This window comes from Festucalex cinctus, chromosome 14, assembly GCF_051991245.1.
Source record: "Festucalex cinctus isolate MCC-2025b chromosome 14, RoL_Fcin_1.0, whole genome shotgun sequence".
NCBI classification, from domain to species: Eukaryota; Metazoa; Chordata; class Actinopteri; order Syngnathiformes; family Syngnathidae; genus Festucalex; species Festucalex cinctus.
This window is the reverse complement of record NC_135424.1, coordinates 23,925,231-23,947,500: the sequence shown is the minus strand read 5'-3', so window position 1 is coordinate 23,947,500 and position 22,270 is coordinate 23,925,231. Positions and strand designations below refer to the sequence as shown.

The 22,270-nt window shown below is 39.7% G+C and overlaps 1 protein-coding gene and 1 long non-coding RNA gene across 8 annotated transcripts in view; one reads left to right on the top strand and one right to left on the bottom strand.

The window, feature by feature from the left end:
- The window catches only part of fbxw4 (F-box and WD repeat domain containing 4), a 195,029-nt gene extending 172,975 nt beyond the window's left edge, over window positions 1-22,054 (bottom strand). For 6 of the 7 annotated variants that reach the window (XR_013278560.1, XR_013278561.1, XM_077496260.1 and 3 more), the window contains exons 1-3: window positions 21,664-22,054; window positions 20,079-20,174; window positions 16,055-16,240 (exon numbers count right to left, since the gene is read on the bottom strand). Coding sequence is in view for 5 of the 7 variants with exons in the window: in XM_077496260.1 (XP_077352386.1) it covers window positions 16,055-16,240; window positions 20,079-20,174; window positions 21,664-21,848 (467 nt within the window). In the remaining 2 variants the exon portion in view is untranslated. Of the gene's footprint in view, window positions 1-16,054; window positions 16,241-20,078; window positions 20,175-21,098; window positions 21,229-21,663 lie in introns of those variants that run through there. The other variant, XM_077496262.1, reaches the window with a different exon arrangement.
- On the top strand, window positions 1,350-2,519 carry LOC144001720 (uncharacterized). Its single transcript, XR_013278568.1, has 2 exons — window positions 1,350-1,383; window positions 2,160-2,519. It is a non-coding gene; the product is annotated as an uncharacterized LOC144001720 (long non-coding RNA).
- Window positions 22,055-22,270: the final 216 nt, after the last annotated feature.

Below are 22,270 nucleotides of genomic sequence, written 5' to 3'. Positions count from 1 at the left end.
TCCACTCCGGGACAATAGAACATAAAATTAATCTATATGCCGATGATATACTACTCTATTTAGAAGAACCTGCTATCTCGCTAGGGGAAGCATTTAACTTAATAACTAAATTCTCTCACTTATCAGATTACTCTATTAACTGGACAAAATTAACATTGTTACCTATTACAGAAAATTCATGGAATCCTACAAGTCAGGATCCACACTACTCCTTTCCTACAGGTAATTTAAAATACTTAGGTGTTAAAATTTCACCAAAGTTAACTGAATTAACTTCTTTAAATTTTTTACCATTATTGGATAGTATCCGTAGTGATCTGGAGCGCTGGAATAATCTTCCGATCTCTTTAATAGGACGGATAGCTACTATAAAAATGAAAGTTTTACCAAAGATTAATTATTTATTTTCAATGATTCCATTTAAACCTACGTCTAACTGGTTCCAATCGCTGGACTCTGCTATCATAAAATTCTATTGGAATAAAAAAAACGCCAAAATTAGTCTATCTACTCTTCAGGAAAGTAAATCTAAAGGAGGTTTAGAGGCACCAAACTTTATGTACTATTATATAGCTAATCAACTACAATATCTTGTGCTATCGACACAACCCAACAGAGATACTAACTGTTGGTTGGAATTGGAGCAGAAGGATTGTAATAATCTTAGACTGTTAGATTTACTCTTTATTACAAAATCAATAAAACGACATAATTGTTTTAAAAACCCAATGATAGCCGCCACCCTGACTGCCTGGTGGAAGGCATTAGAAATTACAAACTCCCAATTGGCGCCCTGTGGGCTCTCTCCCATTTGGCATAACCCCGACTTTCAACTTAATAATCAGTCGTTCCATTTAAGCTTATGGGAGCAGAAAGGAATTACACACCTTCATCATCTTTTCTCAGATAATAAGTTTATATCGTATACAAACTTGGTCCAGAAATATGAAATAAAAAATGGAAATTTCTTACATTATCTGCAAGTTAAAAGTATGGTTAAGAAACAAATCCCAACACTTCAGGATACGCTCCAACTGCCTGTCTTAGCTAAAGATATTATAAAGCTTTCTCCAACAACAATAAAGAAAATATCAAAAATATATAAGTTATTTTTATACACAAATAAAACGTATTTACCGACTTTAAAATGGGAAAAAGACTTGTCTATAGTTCCGGAACCAGACTTTTGGACCCAAATCTGTGAAAATGTATTTAAAGCCCCAGTGTGTAGCTCACGACCGCCATCTATCGGTCAAACAAGATAATGCAATGATTTTAAGCACACGAACTACGGCGTCCCAGAGAGACCCTACTTCAACAGCCTACCACCAATTTCACCGTAACAGAACGCAAACAACTTCTGGTATTCCCTCGAGTGATGACGTAAGTGAATTGCATTTGTTAGACATACTGTACAGATCCCTAATAATTGTGATTTAGTCATTTAATTTCAGAATTAATATTTTTGTCGGCATTGTTTGGAAATACTGTACGTCAGCTAATGATAATGGCTATCTATGTTCATATTTGTTAGTGCAACTAAACCATGCAACAGAGAACACACAGTTATGTTGTGTTTTATAGACATGTGGACCATCTCAAAGGGGGCGATGAGGGGGCGATGAGGGGGCGAGGGAGACGACGAGGAAGAGAACGGGCAAGAGAACGCGGTGTCTCGTAACGTACAATTATGTCATCATGGAAAAATAATTCCATTCGAGCATGCATGTGAATGGCTCAAAACATACCTTTGCTTGGAATATGTGGTATTTAGATTACATCGTTTGCTGATATGTTTAGTATATCGTACAAAAATAATGGTGTTAACTGAACTACACAGATGCAACTCAGACTCGTAAACCCCCCCGTGTCTTGTTGCTACTAACCACTCAGAAAAGTGCTGCTTACAAAAACATTTGAAACCCTTTACTCAGATATCGATTTGTCACCATGTTGAACAATTTTACCTAATAAATATCACTAAGCAACTTAATTAGTTTTGATTGAAGATACAACAGCTTCCTTGTACTTCGATGTGCAGGAATTTACATGGCTTTCACAAATAGTCTTGCTCATGTAATAATGTACTTCATTGGCTCAGTGACTTTCAGTTCATTGTTTGGTACCTCATCTGACATACAATTGTTACCTTCTTGCAGAGACTCGTACAGGAAATGACCATGGAGGAACATGAAGATATCCAAGTCCAGCTGATAGACTGACACCAAGAAATACTTTTTGACACATTGCTGACACATCAGCACCACCATGATTTCCTGTACCTGGATCCCACATCAGCACCACCATGATTTCCTGTACCTGGATCCCAGACTGCAGCACCTTGGTGGACTTGTAGCAAATAAGTGACACTTTCCCAGATCCTTGAGGACAATACAAAGGTTTTTTACCTGGCATATAATTAGTCCATGTCTGACACTTGTTGTTGTAGTTTGTATAACTTGTATATTGTTGTTGTGTGTTAATTTGTACATTTTGAATAACTAAAAAAATACTATTTCCTTTGGCGTCAACATGCAGTGTTCATTCGACACCTAACCTAACACTATTTTACATGACCAGAAATGTAAAACATCAAAAGCCTGGAGAATTATTATAAATGCTTGCAATGACAAGGAATTCTTCATTGGCCAATGAATGTAAGGTACAGTACATGAAAATGAATGAATAAAATAAAGTAAAATAAAAGTCTACATGAAATGAACATATTAACTAAAAAAAAAAAAAAATGCTGTTAGAATATAATGAGCTACATGAATTGCAGTTGTTCCAGAATTTTACCAATACGCTGTGCATTTCAAAATATGGAAAATAGACATACAGGTTTGGGCCAAAAGTAGTGTTACAGAGCAGGTATGTGTTGTACACAGCTAAAATATCTGATTAACTCAATACCATGATGTTTTTTTTTTTTGTGTGTGTGTGTGCTGACATTGCCCCCCATTAACATTGCAACATTCCTCAAACTCTCCCGAACACAGTATGATCTGTAACACTACTTTTCGCCTACTCTATGATGTTATTGGGGCAAAATTAAGGAAGGCTTGTCCATTGATTGTGTGAACAGACTGCAGTAAAAATGAAGTCACTTCAATGTTTGCTGGTTTTATTAAGTTTTACATGCTCCTTGACTGCACAAGTACATGTTATGGAATGAGGGCATGTTCCCACCAACGATGATATCATATTCTTCAAAGGCTTGCTGAGGAAAGTGAGGGAGGAGTCACTCCATGGCTTCAGACACCTGGTCAGCAGGTCCTGTGTAAAACAAGTGGTGCTTGTACATGTGACCATTCCGTATTGCTTCACACAAAAAGTTAATGTAGTGTGCAATGCCGTCCATATGTAAATGACATACCAAGACGTCGGCTGACTTCAGTTTGTTGCAGCTCAGATATGGTAGGTGGAGATACTGGTGGTACAACACCGAAGCCTTCTGGGGTCCTCCATTCAAGTGTCCTCATTCGGGGCATTCCAATTTGGCTGCTGACTCTCCCCTTGATATTTTTTTTTCCTTGCAGGTCGGTGATGTATTTAAACGGTGCATGAATGCTTGTATACATCAGAATATGGTTCTGGAACCCCTCAAATTTGGCTGTTGATCTAGTGTGACACAAACAAAAACAAAATTATAAAATAAAATAGAATAATTGATGATACTACTATATGTCACCAACTTTCCAACAAAGCCCCCAAAATAGAGGTAAGATCTTTAGTTTTTGGGCCCAAAACATTGTATTAGCTAGATAAAAGTAACTTGACTGCATACTGCATAGAATATGCAAAGGCTGCTTGCTTGTCGAATTTCCGTGGAAAACGTGGCAGCCTGTAAATTCTTGTGCACCCAATTACACAATGGACCAGTACACACTTGAGTGAGAGAGTTCAGACTCTAGCAGTGCTTACGGTACAGCCAGCATTTAAGTCCAGAAAGTTATTCCCTGCCGAAAATTAATTTCGAGAACACTATTTTCACCAACCACAACGAAAATAATTTTCAACTCCTCCACTAATACAGTATGCTTTAGATTCTCCATTGAAGTTATGGGCAAATATAACTCCGAAATCACAGTTACATTACATTACACAATAACTTGCGCATTTACTCTAAATATAACGTGCCAGCGGGAATCTTTTTTTTTTTTCAAAGCAAGTAGCTACATAACGAAATCGTTCGAGTGGTGCGGAGTTGCTAATCAACAGCTACAGTGATCGTAAAACAAAGGTACGAACATCGTATTAATTAGTACGGTGTATACTTTTTCTCTCGCTCTCAAAACGTAAACACAAATGTACTCTTACTTACCGGTCAAGTAGAAAGCAGTCGAAGGCACCGGCACGTCCCAAACCTAGTCTGTTCCTCATTTCTCTCCATCTGGCAAATGCGGCTACAATATAAACTCTTGTTTTGTCGCGCTGAAATAAAATAAATTCCCAAAGTAAGTGTGATGCTTGATAATGCTCTCTTCGGGGACCGGAAACTCTTCTTCTTCGTGGACATGCGGTCGCCATACAAACCGGAAGTGCGTTCCAAAAACGCGTTAAGAAATGGAGCGCTGAAATTTGTCTTTGACGGCACCCGTAGCAGAAAGATGGCGGCGAAACATGGCGGATACTAGAAGCCGCGGCCCGGACATGTAAGATAATTTGCGATTTCTAGACTAACCGTTATATTTAAAAAAAGTACGTTTATGCGATACAACATATCTTTTTACATACTACTAACACAAACCATTTTTTTTTTTTAGAATGATTTATTGTTTCACCACTAGATGCCACTGTATAATACTGAGTGTACCTTTAAAATGACCAAACAGACAAATTTGCAACTTATCCAATATAAGATACTTCATAGAACATATATTACACAATATATGATGAAAAAAATGGGACTCTCTGACTCCAACATTTGTCTCCAGTGCTCACAAAACACTGCCGATACTTATCTTCATGCTTTATGGTCATGTACTCCAGTGATGCATTTCTGGACTAAAATCTTGGAAAAACTCGCTGATATATTAAACTGTAGGCTTCCTTTATCTCCAAGATTGTGTTTACTAGGTGACTTAACAATAACTGAGCTACCATGTAAACAATCCCAATCTATATTTATAGCCCTTACTATTGCTAAAAAAATAATCCTTGTCAATTGGAAAAATAAACAATCTCTAAATATCGACCACTGGTTAAACTTACTAATAAATTATATCTCAATGGAAAAAATCTCTGCCTTAAATAAAAATCAAGTATCAAGATTTAAACAAATATGGTCTATGTACATAGAATATTTTAATCTTAATTTGGCAACTTAATCCTGCCAAGATTCTGCCTGTTAACGAGAGCCACCACATCGTTACAACTTCTGTTTTCGCTGCTTCTGTATTTGGTATTTTGTATCTGATTGTTTTTATTTTTATATAGTCAGAAACCTAGTTGCTGCTAGTGGGCTCAAGCATACCACACTATACGACACTTTACTTACTAACTCCTTAAGATTTATTTCTAGTGGGCACTAAGCATCAACACTTGGTGTTACTGCATGCTAATTAGTCAATTTTCTTGACGCCGTCCCCCGTGGTCGGGCGGGGGTGGTTCTGCCCCCCCCCCCCCCCCCCGTTGTCTGCTCGGTAGCGGTTGCGTCTTGGCCGCTCCCTGGGCGCGGTTCGGGGCGGGTGGGCCTCTGGTGTGCCCCGTGGCTCCCTCTCCCCTCCCCCTTCCTCCCCCCCGTCGCCTCTCCCTCCTCGCCTCCTCCCGCCCATCCTCCTCTGCCTCCCGGTCCCTTTTCCCTTGTCGCCCTCCCTCCCCCCCCCCCCCTGCCCTGCAGCTGCCCTTTCGCCTTCTTGTCGTCTTCCCCCCGCTCCCCCCCCCCACCCCCCTTCCCTGTCTGCCCCCCGCCCCCTCCCCCTCCCTCTCCCTGGGCCTGGGGCTCCGGGGGCCGGGCGGGGGTTTGAGGCCTGCCCCACCCCGTTAGAACTCCTGGCGCCCCGGGCGAGCTCCGGTGGCCGGTTGGCTGTCCAGTAGCCCTGCTGCGCTGGCGGCCCGCCTATTGTGGTGCCAGATGGGTGGGGTGGGGGCGGTTGGAGGGGGGGGGGGTGCTGGGGGGCGGGCGTGCCACCTACACCCGCCGGGTTGGGTGAGGCCCCGCTGGTCACTCCTCTTACTCACTTCACTAGATTTGCACTATACACTTTGTAAATATACACATAGGGCACACAACACATTTCTTGGTGGGGTGGGGAAGGGTGGAAACACCGTCTTCACCCTTCAACTCCCCTCCAATTTTAATGCACTTCATGTCCAAGGGGAGGGGTGAGTTGGGGCGGGGAGCCATCAGAGGGGATGGACTGCAGTGCCTGGCAGCGCTGTGGTCCCCCCTATCTGTGTCCCTGCCCCACCACTTTGTCCCTCCATTTCCTTTTTTAATGCACCACACATATACATATTCATTTTTTTGGGGGGATGCGGGTGTGTCGGAGTAGGGGAAATTTTTTCCCTCTGCTCCGACTCACCTGCTCCCAATTTTAATGCACCACACGCACACACTTGTATATACACTGGGTGGGGGCCACATTCACGGTTCATTCATTCATTGTTTGGGGGGGGGGTGGAGGTATGGGTGGGTGGGGGGCTGGGTGTTGGGGGTCGGGGTGTGTTTGGGGGTTTGGGGGCCGGGGGTGGTGGGGCCTGGGTCATGGCGGGTGGCGGGTTTGGGTGGGGTGCGGGGGGGTCGTGGGGGGATGGGGGCTGGGGACCGGTGGGGCGCTGTGGGGGCCCGCTGGGCCTCGTTCTGCGGCCTTGGGCTCGGGGATGTGGGCCGGGGCTGGGGCGGGGGTGTTCCGGGCGTCTGGGTCGGCTCGCCGACCGGTGTCCGCTCGGGTGGCTTGGGGGTGGCCTTGGTGCTGCCGCGGCCTGGGGATTTCGGGGGGGGCGGTGCTCGCTTTGCTGGACCGCGGTTGACGGCTTCTTTCTTTGGTGGTGGTCCTTATGCATGCCAGATCCGTCGCACCAGCATCTACTGAAACTCAACAGAAGTAGCCTCTCCCTCCCACAGCCCCTTGAATCAGTGGGTGCTGGGTCTGTGGATCTCACTTTGCTTTATCTATCCTTCCCTCCTTCCTCTCTTTAGTTAAAAAAATAATAATAATAATAATAATAATAATAATTTGATAGATGTTTATAGAAAAATGAAGCCTATGGGAAATGATTTTACAAGATGTGATTCTAAAACTAAAACACGTATTGATCGTGTGTATATTTCTTCACATTTTAGAGTTTTAAAGTACGCGACTGTCTTATGTGATTTCACTGATCATCTATTGGTTAACACCCTCATCTCCACTGGCCTCTATTCATAGAGGCTACTGGAAACTAAACATACAATGTCTTCAAAATAAAGCTATAATAGCTGAGTTAAAACAAGAACTTAATAAAATAATTCAGTTAAAGGTTTTAACAAATTCAAATATTAAATTATGGGAAATATTGAAGTCTAGGGTGAAAGATTTCTTCAAATTTAAATGTAAAGAATTAAAGAAACTTAAAAATGAAAAGTATGCAACATTAGTACATAAATATATTGACCTAACACAAAATAAAAATAGGACTATTGATGAAGATAATATGATGTTAGACATAAAATCACAAATAGATGATTTGAATAACGAACTGTTCTATAATATACATAAGCAAGTTAATACTGATGATAGAGGGAACACAACATATATTATTAATATGATGAAGAAACGGCAACAAAGTAAATTTATTCACTCAATAAAGAATAAAAATGGTAATTTAGTATACACTGAAGAAGAGAAACGTTTCGCAATAAAGGAATTGTGCACAGTCTCCTACAAGGAAATAAACTGTGCGCCTGAAGCAACGCAAATCTTTTTAACCCTTGTGCCTTGAAATCAGTGATACCCTCGAAGAGTAGATTTTAGCCAAATAAGTAATTCTACTTTGAGGTGTGATAACTAAGTCAATTTTTAACATTTTTTTTTATTTCAACCACTCAAAATGTTCATTGGCATCAGAACTATCCATACATATGAAGTTTTTTTTTTTTTTTTATGTATTCCCCCCTCTTAGGACAATACAAGCCCAAAGAATGGACTATGAAGAAAACGAACTGTGCTGTATACATGTATAAAAAATAAATAAAAAATTAATACTTCATATGACATAATTAGAGCTTCGAATAAGGCAATAAGTTATAACAACAATTTTTTCAATGCATGCCAAATTTTTTGACAATGGCAATTTAACTCAGAACACCCTCGAAGAGTACATTTTAGCCAAATATGTAATGCTCCTTTGAGGTGTGATAACTAAGTCAATTTTTAATATTTTTTTTTTTATTTCAACCACTCAAAATGTTCATTGGCATCAGAACTATCCATACATATGATTTTTTAATTTTTTTTATGTATTCCCCCCTCTTAGGACAATACAAGCCCAAAGAATGGACTATGAAGAAAACGAACTGTGCTGTATACATGTATAAAAAATAAATAAAAAATTAATACTTCATATGACATAATTAGAGCTTCGAATAAGGCAATAAGTTATAACAACAATTTTTTCAATGCATGCCAAATTTTTTTACAATGGCAATTTAACTCAGAACACCCTCGAAGAGTACATTTTAGCCAATTATGTAATGCTCCTTTGAGGTGTGATAACTAAGTCATTTTTTAATATTTTTTTTTCTTTCAACCACCCAAAATGTTCATTGGCATCAAAACTATGCATAAATATAGTATATTTATTTATTATTATTATTTCCCCCCGCCATAGGACAACAGAAGCCAAATAATAGATTATGAAGAAAATTAACTGTGTTGTATATATGTATAATAAAGAAATAAATTTGAATCTTTCATATGACATAGTTAGAGCATCAGGCAACACGGTAGCTTTGATAGAAAACTTTGGGGGAAAAAGGACTTTTTGTGGGGCTCCGGAGCGGCACCGGGACCCCTCCGTGACTTTAGCCGCAAATTGTGTTTGATTTTCGGATACAGGAAGGCCCGATTTACACCCCCGTATCCGGCGTCGCACTTCAACGAGCCACGTATCTCTTGTGCTCACGGTTCCAGATATGTGTCAGATATGTGTCATTTTCCCCGTAGGACGTACGGTTCCGGAGAAATAACAGAAAGAAAAAGCTCCATTACACCGATCCGTCCGTTTACTTTACCCGGAAATCGTGCGTGTTTTTCGGATAAATTTACACCGCCTGTATCCAATTGTATCCGGCGAACGGAAGTCAACACAGCGACGAGCTACATACCGTTGGGAAGCTGCACGTCCCCCGCGGCATTCCAGGACGTGCTCATATGTTCGTTTATGTTTATTTTGTAGAAGTACTTACTTGCCAACTTGCATTTGCAGCTTTTTGTGTCTCCGATCGCCGTTCTTTTACTTAGATCCAGGAAGCTCATGTCTCTTGCACGTTAGCTCTTGCACGTTGTTGTGAATACAAACTAGCCGAATAAAAATCGAAGCTTAGCACTTTCACACGTAGAAATGCAACGGCCAGATAAGATAACCGACGAGGAATTCATCTCGACAACCGTTACATGTTACACTTCATAAGTTGCAAAAAAAAACACACGTTTTTTTTGTTTTGTCTTAAAAAACATTCCTGTAAATAAGGATGTGGATTTCTCTTCTCTACTTGGTGAGATACATAAAGATGAAGTGATCCAAGCCATAAAACAATTAAATACTGATAAAAGCCTTGATGGCCTCCCCTTGGAATTCTATCAATTGTTCGTGGATGATATTGTAGACTTATTTACCAGTATGGTAAATGAGGGTTTAGAAAGAGGATGTTTGGGCGATACTTTATATGAAGGCGTAATGTGCTTGTTATTTAAAAAAGGAGACGAAACAGATGTGAATAATTATAGACACCTGACCATAATGAATATTGATTATAAAATATTAGCCAAAATAATAATGAATAGATTAAATGATATACTTGATAAAATAATAGAAAAAGAACAGACATGTGCCGTTAAAGGACGGGTAATGTGGGATAATCTCTCCATTTTAAGGGAAATCACCTATAAACCAATATCTGAGAAAGGCTTTTATATAGTAGGCCTAGACCAGAGGAAAGCTTTCGATTACATATCGAGAGATTATCTCTGGACAGTCATGCAACATTATGGTTTCCCCCGAGATTTTGTCAATATGGTTAGGTGCCTATATGTCAAATCACATGTAAAAATAAATGTCAATGGGTTTTTAACAGATGGTTTTGACGTGGAGAGGGGTGTGAAGCAGGGTTGCCCCCTGAGTGCTGCCCTATATGTTTTAGCTATGAGTCCTTTGATTAATAATATTAACTCGGATAACCGTATTACTGGTATATATGTGGGACATGCTCATAGGGTCGTAGCAACTGCGTACGCTGATGATATCACTGTCATTGTTAAAGATAATCAAGAGATGGATGTTTTAACGGCTCATTTAAATTTATACGAAACTGCATCAGGGGCCATGTTGGACCATGCTAAATCCGAAGGTGTTTGGGTCGGAAACGAAAGTGAAAAAAAAAGCATTAATATTCAAATTAAACAAGAAATAAATATTCTGGGCCTAATTATTTGTAACGAGAATTGTAGTGAAAGAAACTGGCAGGATAAACTTGGAGTAATAAAAGAAGAAGCTCAGAAATGGGAAAATAAAAATACAACCTATAAATCAAGAATAAATATAATTAAAACATATATAATGTCTAAAGTTTTATTCCTCGCTAATATCTTTCCCCCGGATCACAAAACAATTATTAAAATGAATAAGATTTGCGTGAACGTGGTCTGGGGAACAACACGCGAGGTTACAAAAAGGGAGCTCCTTTTCAAAGGAAGGAACTTTGGAGGTCTTGGTGCGGTGGAATTAGGCTGCAGACTCCAAATTGCCTTCGTAAAGAATATGCATCTAGCTATATCTAGGAAAGCTCCGTGGATTGGCGACTTATCGTTTTGGAAAAAAAGAATAGGAAGAGCTAGACAGGGCCCTACATATAAATTAGTTTTTGGAGATTTTATTGCCCAATACTAACACCTGAAATTGGATTGGAATGGTCTAACGTGTAAAATGATCTTTCAAAAAATAAATGATGTACGATTTGGTGGGGAGGTTAACTTTAAATTGTTAGACAGGAATCAATGCACGGAAGTTATCCGCATTTTAAATAAAAAAAATACTATCATTCCAGAAGGGATGAAAGATATAAAATGGTTGATTGCTGTAGGTAGGCTCCCGACTCGCGCGATTGTTTCGTGGTCATGCTTTGTAAAGACAAAAAAATGCCCTATGAGTAATTGTTCAGAGGATGAAACACAGCAACATTTACTGATTGATTGTCATAGAGCTCAGCAAGTCTGGGCATTGATGAAAGATGTTGGACTTAAAATAGATGTTAATTATATCACTATTATGTATGGCTTGATAGAAAATAACATACCTTCTAAAGATGAACTATTTCAAATTATTATAACTGTTGTCTGTGTAAAATTGTGGGAAACTAGGTGTGTTATGAGTATGAAGAATATAATAATTGATAGCAACACCGTGTTTAGACAAATTCTCTGTTTTTTAAGGAAAGAACGAAATAAGGATAAAAAGAAGCTTTTTCCCTGGCATATTTTACAGTTGTAAAATGTTCTGGATGTTTTGAATTTTGTGTGTTTTAATTGCTTTTGTACCTTATGTGTAAATAATTTTTTGTACTTGGTGTTTTGAATTTTTTTTTGTAAATGATGTGAAACTGAATAAAGTTTTGTAAAAATCGGAACACATAACCCCTATCCTGGCCTCTCTTTACTGGCTGCCCGTGAAATTTAGAATCCATTTTAAGATTCTTCTATTTGTTTTCAAATCTCTCAATGGTCTTGCCCCACCTTATCTTGCCGAGCTCTTGCACCCCTACACACCTGCCCGGTGCCTCAGATCAGCAGACCAGACTCAATTGGAGGTACCGAGGGCTAAGCGGAGGCTTAGAGGAGATCGAGCCTTTGCTGTTGCCGGCCCCTCCCTTTGGAACGACCTACCACTAAATATTAGGCAGTCCCCCTCGTTATCCTCTTTTAAAAGACGTCTTAAAACACATCTGTATTCTTTGGCTTTTGGCGCAACATGAGACTTGTTCTTGGTGTTTTGTGGTGTGTATGAGTTTGATGTTTAGTCTACTTATTTATTAGGGGTGTTAAAAAAAATCGATTCGGCGATATATCGCGATACTACATCGCGCGATTCTCGAATCGATAATCGGCAGAATCGAATTTTTTATTTCTTTATTTATTTATTTATTTATTTATTTTTAGGATTCACACCTTGAGCATGGAAGAATGTTATATGAACGGAACATTAAGCCTTAATATTTTATTTTAATGCTGTTCAAACATGAAACAGATTACAACCTCTACAAGACTGATATTTCAGATAAATAAATAATACATTTTCATATAAATCTTACACTCTACAAGCTTACTGATTAGTATTTTCTAAATTTGAATGAAAAAAATCGCAACAATCGACTTATAAATTCGTATCGGGATTAATCGGTATCGAATCGAATCGTGACCTGTGAATCATGATACGAATCGAATCGTCAGGTACTAGGCAATTCACACCCCTATTATTTATGTATTTATTTATCTCTTTATTCACTACTTCTTAAGGCCTCAGTATGCTTCTGCGAGAGGCTCGCGTCGAGGCGTCACGTTGGAGCTCCGCTCGTGCGTTTGCCTTCCGACTTGTGCGCAATACACATCGGTGTCTGCTGGAGTTTCACACCAAGTCCCGCTGTCACTATGGCTGGGCCGCCACAGAGTGGCGATTCTTCTGCATTTTATGACGGATTCAGGAAGTTCAATTTAATTCAGAAACACGAAACAAAGCCGGGGGGAGAGTAAGTTCATCACCGTGGCAATTAATTATTGCCAATTTGCACCGGTGTCGGCCGTAAACTCGCCAAAACACAACAGCCGTGCGCTTAGCGAGCACAGTTTTTTTTTTAATTTTTTGTTATTGTTGTTTTCCCTCTCTCGTCCCAGGCACATATCCACATGCACAGCCGTGGTCTCCGAGCAGGGAAGTCGATTTGCGCCGCCAGTTGCCTTCACGGAAACTCTGGGCGGGGGGCGGGGAGAGAGAGAGAGAAAAAAAAGAAAAAACGCCATCGAACGGACCAATCAGAAGCGAGCGACGCCCCGCCATCGACGTGCGTCCAAGGATTGGCGACGTGTGCACGTCGGCCGGCCACGAGCGACGCAGCACTTAAAATTCATGGCTCGCGTCGATCATGTGATCGACGGCGCTCATCGACGCGAGAGCAAACGTGGAGGCATAAATTAGGCTTTATTTGTTCACTGATGTATAATGTATTTACTTGTTTAAAAAAAACAAACAAAAAAAACAAAAACAAAAACCTGTATTCACAATTCAAAATGTTTGCTTTGTTCTTGTTTACTGCAAAACTGATGTTTATGTACAGCACTTTGTATACAGCAACGCTGTATAGTTGTAAAGTTGAGTTGAGTTTTCATATTAAGAGTTATGTAATTTTAAACAAAAAGTAACTTGCAAGTTTCTGCACATTTTAAAATTGTAAAATACAACTTGACGCCAATCCCCACAAATAGATGCAGTATAATTTAATTTATTACTGCTAAATTGTGTTATTGTGACTCCTTAACATGACGTTGGACGCTTTTATTATGTTAAGTTCTCGGATGCGCCATGACGCAGCTGAGGCTGCTGCCGCTCTACTGTTACAGCGAACACATTGATATATACGCTTATGAGATATTTTGTGGAGTTAATAAAATAACTAAATAAGTTGGGCTCACTCCAACTGACAAGACGGCGTCCATTCGGCTCTTTAATCTCACTGGGGTTTGAAAGTGCACATGGACACCTCTTGGTGCTCGGTGCTAACGGCTAACTGAGTGCGTTCTTTCAAAGCAGGGAGCAGGTGGTAGTGGGACACAGTCCAAATAGCTCCTCCACGCTACATTCTGCCCCTTAAACACTGTGTTTTAGCTCCAGTGTGTTTTACCCAATTTCTATTGGGTAGTTTTGACTAGGGCTGTCACTAACGACTTTTTTTTTTTTTTTTTAAATCGACTCGACTTCTCATATTTTTAACGACTAATCGACTTATTATGATTATATATATATATATATATATATATATATATATATATATATATATATATATATATATATTTATTTATTTATTTTTAGATTTGAGGCCGCAAATGTTGAACACGTGTTGAATTGAGTGGATAATCTGTACATAAAAACCATTGTTCCTTATATTTCCTGTACAATAATAGTCTTCAATTTAGTCTAACTGCGGCGCGCCCGCACGCAGCCACGCACGCACGCACGCACATACAACTTCTTCATGCCCTTCCCTTCATTTCAGTGTTGTATGGTCATTAAAACACAGGCGATGGTGGTTGTTTGTTTGTTAGTTGTTTGCCGTGACCAGCAACTGATCACCGAGTGTTATTTTGTCACGCCGATGGGATTTTTTTTTTTTTTTTTGCCACGCAGAGGGTATTTATTTATTTATTTATTTTAACGCCGAGAGGAACAAGCTCTTCTTTCGCGACCAAGATGACATGGCTTTGCGATTCAAGCCGTGTTTGTGAGGGGGGTTGTTCTGTCACGGACCGGTGAGTGGGAAAATGGAAAAACTTTGCCTACGTAGCCGTGAAACGCTAAGTTAGCTCCCAGTGAAATGTGTTTGACTCGACAAAACGGCCACCACGACGCTGCAGCGAACTGGTCGTGCACATTTGTGTTATTCATATACGCTTGTGAATGTCTATAAGCAATCGTGGTATTCACGGCAGGCCAAGAATTTTCGTTCCGAGTGTTCACGGCAAAATAACGCTCGCATGAGATTTGCCGGTCGTAGCAAAATAAATAACTGCTGACTAATAGAAAGTGACTGTCACACAATTAAGCAGCTGCCATGTGCCACACGAGGGAGCGAACTCAATGATAATATTACAAGTATTTCTGTAACATTATTGTCGTGTTTACCTTTGTCTATCCTTAACGCGCTGAATCCATGTTATTGCTCCGGTATCCATGAACCGTGGCGTCGATTTGGCCGTCCCATTCACTCGGCAGTCATGCCGCTGTACTGATCCATGAGCGTTTAAAAGTCCTGGTGTATCTTTTCAGCTTTTACAGACTTTTTGAGGATCGTTGTTCACCTCACCAACCAAGCTTGGCAGTAATAACGTGCATGGTGGCTTGGTGACTCCGATTCAAAGTCGTGCTCTCTTCCTCTCCCAAATGTTTAGAAGAGCCTGTACCTCTGTCCTCTTATCCATTCGCATTTCCTCAATTTTAAAATAGTGCAACCAATGAGGACATAATCTTAACTAATAAATATTGTAAATACTGTACGAGTGTACATGTACGCTTGCAGGAAAAGAACTGTATGCGCAGTTAGGCTAATGGCGGCTGTGCAACACACCTCCAAATTCAAACAACCAATCAGACCAACCAAACAGGAGTCATTTAAAAAAATAAATACATAAAATTACTCTGTCCGCCTTCTTCTCAATGAAGTTTGCAACACTCTGCGCGGCGGCATAAAAGGTCCGTGTGAAACATGGACGGTGACAGCGCAAACATGGTTCTGGGCAGAGCCTCGACTTAAATTTTTCCAGTCGACCTATTTTTAAAGTCGACCTAGTCGACTCGGTCGACTTTTTTTTCCCAGCCCTAGTTTTGACGTGGACGTTTGTACTGCGTGGTGACTGGAATTCCCTGAGTAGAGGCTTTCCAAATAAGGAGCGGTCGTTAATCGAGTGTTAAAAAAATTAGTGCCGTTAAAGGCACTTTAAGTTAACGAGATAACGCGATAATTTTGACACCCATAATATGTATGTATGTATGTGTGTATATATATATATATATATATATATAGAATAAATGTATAGAGGTAATAGAGATAGAGATATATAGAGATAAAAACTCAAAAAAGTTAACCTACCTCCCACCACTGATGAGGGAAGAGTCAGAAAGAACAAATCTGCAGACATCTGCCTTGTGGCCAGAGTAGATTTTTATAGGGTTCTGCCGTATCTTTTTGCCATCCTGGTGCAGAGGGTAGGCTTTAATTTCTGCAGCTTGAGACAAAAATAGTGTGTTCCCATCCAGCTGTAACCATGGCAACAATCTACAGACAGATTTAAATGGAAAGTTAGTAAGGTAACATTGTGTATCATAGTTTAGAAATTAGGGACATTAATCAACTGGTCATGATGATCAATAATAGGGGGAAATGGGATATGGTGCATGGTATCCCACTGGGCGTCTAGTTTTAATAGACACTCCCATGTATTGATTGGTATTGATTTAAAGTTGTTTTTTTTGTTGTTGTTTTTTTAAACCATTGTTGTAATTTGCAGCATTTTGTATTGTAAAGATGGTTTATAGAGTGAGAACATCTAACATTTGAGGCTCAGGCCTCTACAATAACTTTTGTACTGGTACCACTGGTGCTATGAACTTTTTCCAAATTAATTCACACTCCAGTCTCCGGTCTAATGCTTGCTTGGAGGAGGAGTTTCTGAGAGTTCAGTTCAGACATGCGTGTTGAAATGTTACAGGAAATTATTGCGTAATTCTTTATAAAAAAAAAAAAAAAAAAAAGGAGTCCACCAAACCATTTTTGAGAAAAAAATTATTTGACATACAATAACCAAGTAATACATTTTTTTTCCTCAATTCAACAGTTCCAAAAAATACCCGCAATAATTGAAATCCGTGAAGTAGTTAGCTTTATGTTTTACATTTATTATAAATGTCCTTAAAAAAGTTAACAAAAACACTTAAAAGGTTGAAATATGATTGTGAATAAGAAATTCAATGATACATCTACCTTACTTAAAAGAAATAATTATATCCTATAATTTTCAAAAAGTATCTATCTATATTGGCATCGGTGATACTGGCCCTGTATTTACTTGGTATCGTATCGATACCAAAATTTGCGGTATCGCGCACTACTAATATTCTGATGTATTTCATCGGATAATTGATCAAAACAAAACAAAATGACTTATCCGCTCTCTCGGTAAAGGCAGAAGAGAGGAGAGCGCTACAACGCTCTCGGATTTAATGGGTTTAACATAATGGATTGGTCCCAATGATGTGACACGACTGCAAATGTGAAAGATGTAAGTTTAACATTTTATTTTGATGGAGCCTTCCTTCCTATGCTTTCAATTAGAGATGTGGCATATCATACCTTCAGCTATATAACCAGTGTATTTTTTAGAGATAGACCGATAATCGGTCGGGCCGATAATCGGGGCCGATATTTGACATATTGGTACATATCGGTATCGGTCTGTTTTATTAATCTGACGGCCGATATGAGCGATCCATTTAAAACTCCGTCTTTTCGCTTTGAATGCAGCCCAGAGCGTCTCTGTCTGTTATGGAGTCCAACTCCAGCAATGTAACGCCCATAGCAGCATTTGATTGATTAGCCGTGCAAGAGCCAGAACCAATCAGTAGTGTATGCCTGTATCACAGTAGCCGGTCACACACGCACCCACGGACACAACGCGACAGACACATGCTTCGAAGGTAAGTTAAAAGAGAAGAGACTCCGCCGATCGTTTCACCATGATAAGCTAAACACATTGAATTATGTTGTGTATTAAATGCACTATATGAATGGAGCTGCATTGCCTTGCATTGAATCCCCGCTAGCTAACAGTGGTGTGTTCAGCTTAGCATGTAGGCTAACACCCAGTAGCTAATTCGCTACTTGAACTACTTGGGGAGGGAATCACACACATTTTCACTTAATTAAGTAAATAATGTTTGTTAGAAAGGTTCCAAATATTAACAGTTGTCATTATTATATTGTCTAGTTCCATGTTAAGAGTAGAGTAATGTCATTATATTTACCTCTCGTGACGCACACATTGCATTCTGTGGTCACGTCCACTACTTGTTGCATAGCGGTTATTATGCAGTGAGATGCCACAGTGACACTAAATAGCGTTTAGTTACTTTATATTGTGTTTATTTGTCGCACTGGTTTGCCATTGTGTGCCTTAAGCTTCGACGTCGATTTGATTGACAGCTCGTTGTGCACCTCGTTAAAGTCCGCTCCGTAACTAATTAAGTGTCTCAAACACCGTTTAACTACACGAACGTGTTCTCTTCCGTATGTTTGGCATTAGTAGAGAAGTGCACTAAAGTATAGTGTGCTTATTTGCTTGTTTTGTCTCTCTTTTCACGTCATGTCTGCTGTGAGTTGGGACATTATGCTCTCAATGGATGCCACTAATATGTAACATCTACGGCCGTAGTCGGCTGCAATTAATGTTCAGTGATGTAATTTCGTTACGTGCCTCATACTTTGAATAATGAGCTCATGTTTGGTGTGTTGTATAACTTTCTCGTGTGTTAGTAACTATTCATGTGGACAGCTAAGACAGTGCTTGTTAATGTGAATTAGCAATGTTGCAGCCCAGTTATTATTTAGACAAGTACATCTGTGCCATTAAGTGATACAGTACAGTACAGTAGTGAGAGAATAGTGGGCCCATATACACACACGTGTCTATAAGTGTAAAACACATTAAACAGCAGAAAGTGGCAGCGGTCCACCGCAACAATGTCTGTTTAACCAAGTTATTCTTACTATTATTATAACCAAGTTATTTTACTCTACCTTTTTCTGCGTTGATTGGGGCATCCTAAGTGGCACTAAACTACATGATGAAGTGTCTTTTGACAGTTCTCTTGTAGAGAGGAGTAGCATGATATTGCTGTTCTCGATTTAAGATCCTCAGCTTATCAAAACTGTCTATATGGTAACAATAACAATAATTATAATAAGGTCTACAAGAACTGTATGGTGTTCAGGGATGAATAGTTTTTCTCATGGAATTTGTTTTATTTATTTTTTGCTGTAGTAATAAGTAATGCCACAGCTGATGCACATTTTGAATGACAGGGTTCCTCCTATTACTTCAAAATATAAAAATATAACATTTATAGAATAAAACTACAAGTATCCCAAATGCTATAAAAGGTAATGTCACATTGGCCCCCACATTTAACTCCCCCCGCCACCAATGTCTTATTGCAGATAGAAGGATGTAAAATGAAAAGTGCAGTGTGAGAATCCATTGTAAAGAAGGGTTAGGGTTTGCATTATTCAAAAATTTGGTGCCAACATTTTAACTTTTACTGCAAATGAATATCGGCTTCAAATATCGGTTATCTGCCTCCTTGACTACCGATAATCGGAATCGGTATCGGCCCTGAAAAAAGCATATCGGTCTATCTCTAGTATTTTTTTAGCCTAAAGTGGGAGCTACATTTGTCGTGTGGAGGTTGAGGTCAGATGTGATAAAGCAGATTGTGGTTGGACAATACTGAGGCCATCATGACTCGTGTATGTTTTCCCAAGATTACAATTTGCGGTGGTTATTTTGCCATGACTGGCAACACGCCACCTAGTTGACTGACTTTGTGATGGTAAACGGCTGCTAATTGGTCTTGACGAGACGGCTTGTGCGTTGCAACCGCGCAGTGGCCTAAATGTGCACATCTGTTATTCATAACCACATGTCTACAAGCATTCACAACGAATCAGACATTCACGGCAAAATAACTACTGCTTAAACAATCGCAAACTAACGCTACAACATAGTCGCTGTCGTAACATTATTCTACTTTTTCTCAAAGGGCCCATTGTATGAAAATGCACTTTAGTGAGGTTTCCTATTAATAATATGCATCCCCGGCCTGTCTACAATCCAACCATTTATGGAAAAATATCCGCCCGCGACTTCTTTAGTTTTCATGTGCACGTGATCTTTGTTACATGGTCCTCAGTATTATTGAAAATGAAAATAATTTGTGCAAGTGTTCAGAGTCAATCTGAGCACACAGTATAAGCACAATATTCTTATTTTAAATGTATAACATCTACAATACATTAGATCGCATTAAAAAAAAAAGAAAGAAAACTACCACATACTTACTTTGTTTTCCATTTCAAAGGTGTAGTCCTTTTACAGACACCATCACACCAGTTTTGAGCAATCTTCACTCGGTCCTTTAGCAGAATGTGAGGATATCTGTTGTAGAAATGACAGTGGAAGATTATTATTATCATCATTACACATGGTCATTATTGAGTGTTAGGGCAGTACATCTGTCCAAAGGTAAGTATGTACCGTCAAAGTCAAAGTGTTAACTAATGAATTAATCACAAAAAATTAATCTCATTTATCATGTATTGACGCAGATTAATCACACTATTAATTTTGAGCGCAGATGATCCTTTAGCTGACAGAAAATGGCTACGTAAAGTTAACACAGGTTGTTTGAGCAACAAACATAACTACATGCATGTGAAGTATTGAATAAATGTTTGTGTATGACATTCAGAATATTTGTTCATGTCAATCTATCAGGGGTCATTTTTTTCATCATCATTTTAAGAAACATTTGTTTAGGAACTTGATGGTGGTTTTGAATAAAATTTGGAATGTTTCAGAAAAGTTCCAGGACTTGTATCACAAAATCCATCCATCCATTATCTTAACCGCTTACTCCCCACAAGGGTCGCGGGGGTTCTGGAGCCTATCCCAGCCGGCTTCGGGCGGTAGGCGGGGTACACCCTGAACTGGTTGCCAGCCAATCGCAGGGCACACAGAGACGAACACGCATCCACACACACACACAAGCACACCTAGGGACAATTCAGATCACCCAATTAACCTGCCATGTAGTCTTTGGAATGTGGGAGGAGACCGGAGTACCCAGAGAAGACCCACACAGGCACGGGGAGAACATGCAAACTCCACCCAGGAAGGCCAAATATGCTACTGCTAACTAGTCATCTACACGATATACACTAAATACAATACTTTTCTCCTTCCCTATGGGCCGGATGATCAACCAGCACCTCTACAAAGTGATCCTACTTCATTCAGGGAGTGGGAAGATGCTTGAGTTGTGGCAAGACAGCTCATTGCTGCCTTACCATGACAATGCACCTGCTCACAATGCCGAGCATCCGACAGATCCGGGCAGAACGCTGCCATGCTGGATCAACCTTCCTCCTCACCCAACCTGGGATGCTTGCTGTGATATTTTTCTCCCTCACTTTACCAAGCTCAAGAGATCCTGTGACAAGAGGATTGCAGTAGTGCATGAACGCATGGCAGAGAAGACTGGGAAAGAGTACAGGGAAAACTTTAAGTACCTTAAGTACGTGCCAATAGTAGTTGCATATTATTTGTTTCCCATTGGGACATTAATAAAATGGGTATTGTATATAATTGACGGTAAAATCAACGTTTACTTTTGGACCAAAATATACTTCAGAGTCTGCACCTTTTTTTTTTTTCTTTTTTTTTTCTTTTTTTTTTAACAAAATGAATGGATATAATTAGCTGAATCTGTACGTCTTAAGTACACCAAATACTGTACACACCGGTAAGCGATAGTGTAGCCGAACCCATTCATAATTCATACAATCCATCACCGAATTACGGGTTGCAAGCTTGTGCTAATGCTTACTAAAATACACACAGCACGCTCACGTGACTTATATCTTACATGTCTGTCCAATATCGAGTTATTCCAGTGTTTAACAACCCTTTGGCAATCTTCTTCCACACCACATCGCGGTTTACAATGTGGCAAATTGCTTTCGAAACCTGAGAGAGACGACTCAGTGTTTTACAATCCAAATAAGACAGTATTTGATACAAGACGTCCTCTGGTAGCTGAAACAGCAACATGCTACACGTTTTAAAAGCGCTGCTGTTCTCTCCGCGCACACCGACGGAGCACAGATAACTGTGCGGTGTGACAGAACAGGCTGTTTTTAAAAAAGCAAGATGAAAAAATAACACGATACGACCAGTCGTCGATCAACGCAGAAGAGAACAGCGCTGCTGCTGTAAGAAGCTCGGAGCCTATGGAGTTCATGCCCCACGGTGTTTTCATCGCGACGGCATGACGTGGGCGTACGTGATGACGTATTGTGCAGCGAGAACTGTCAAACTGGAGTTTTTTTGTTTTTTGTTTGGTCTGTTTTTGTTTTTGAAAGTTAGATGTAATAAGAAAGTTGTCAAAACTCTGAAACTGTGTTCTCATTTTAATGTTTTAAATGTTTCATAGTTCAGAACAATGGCATTTTTATTTATCTTTTTATTTTTAC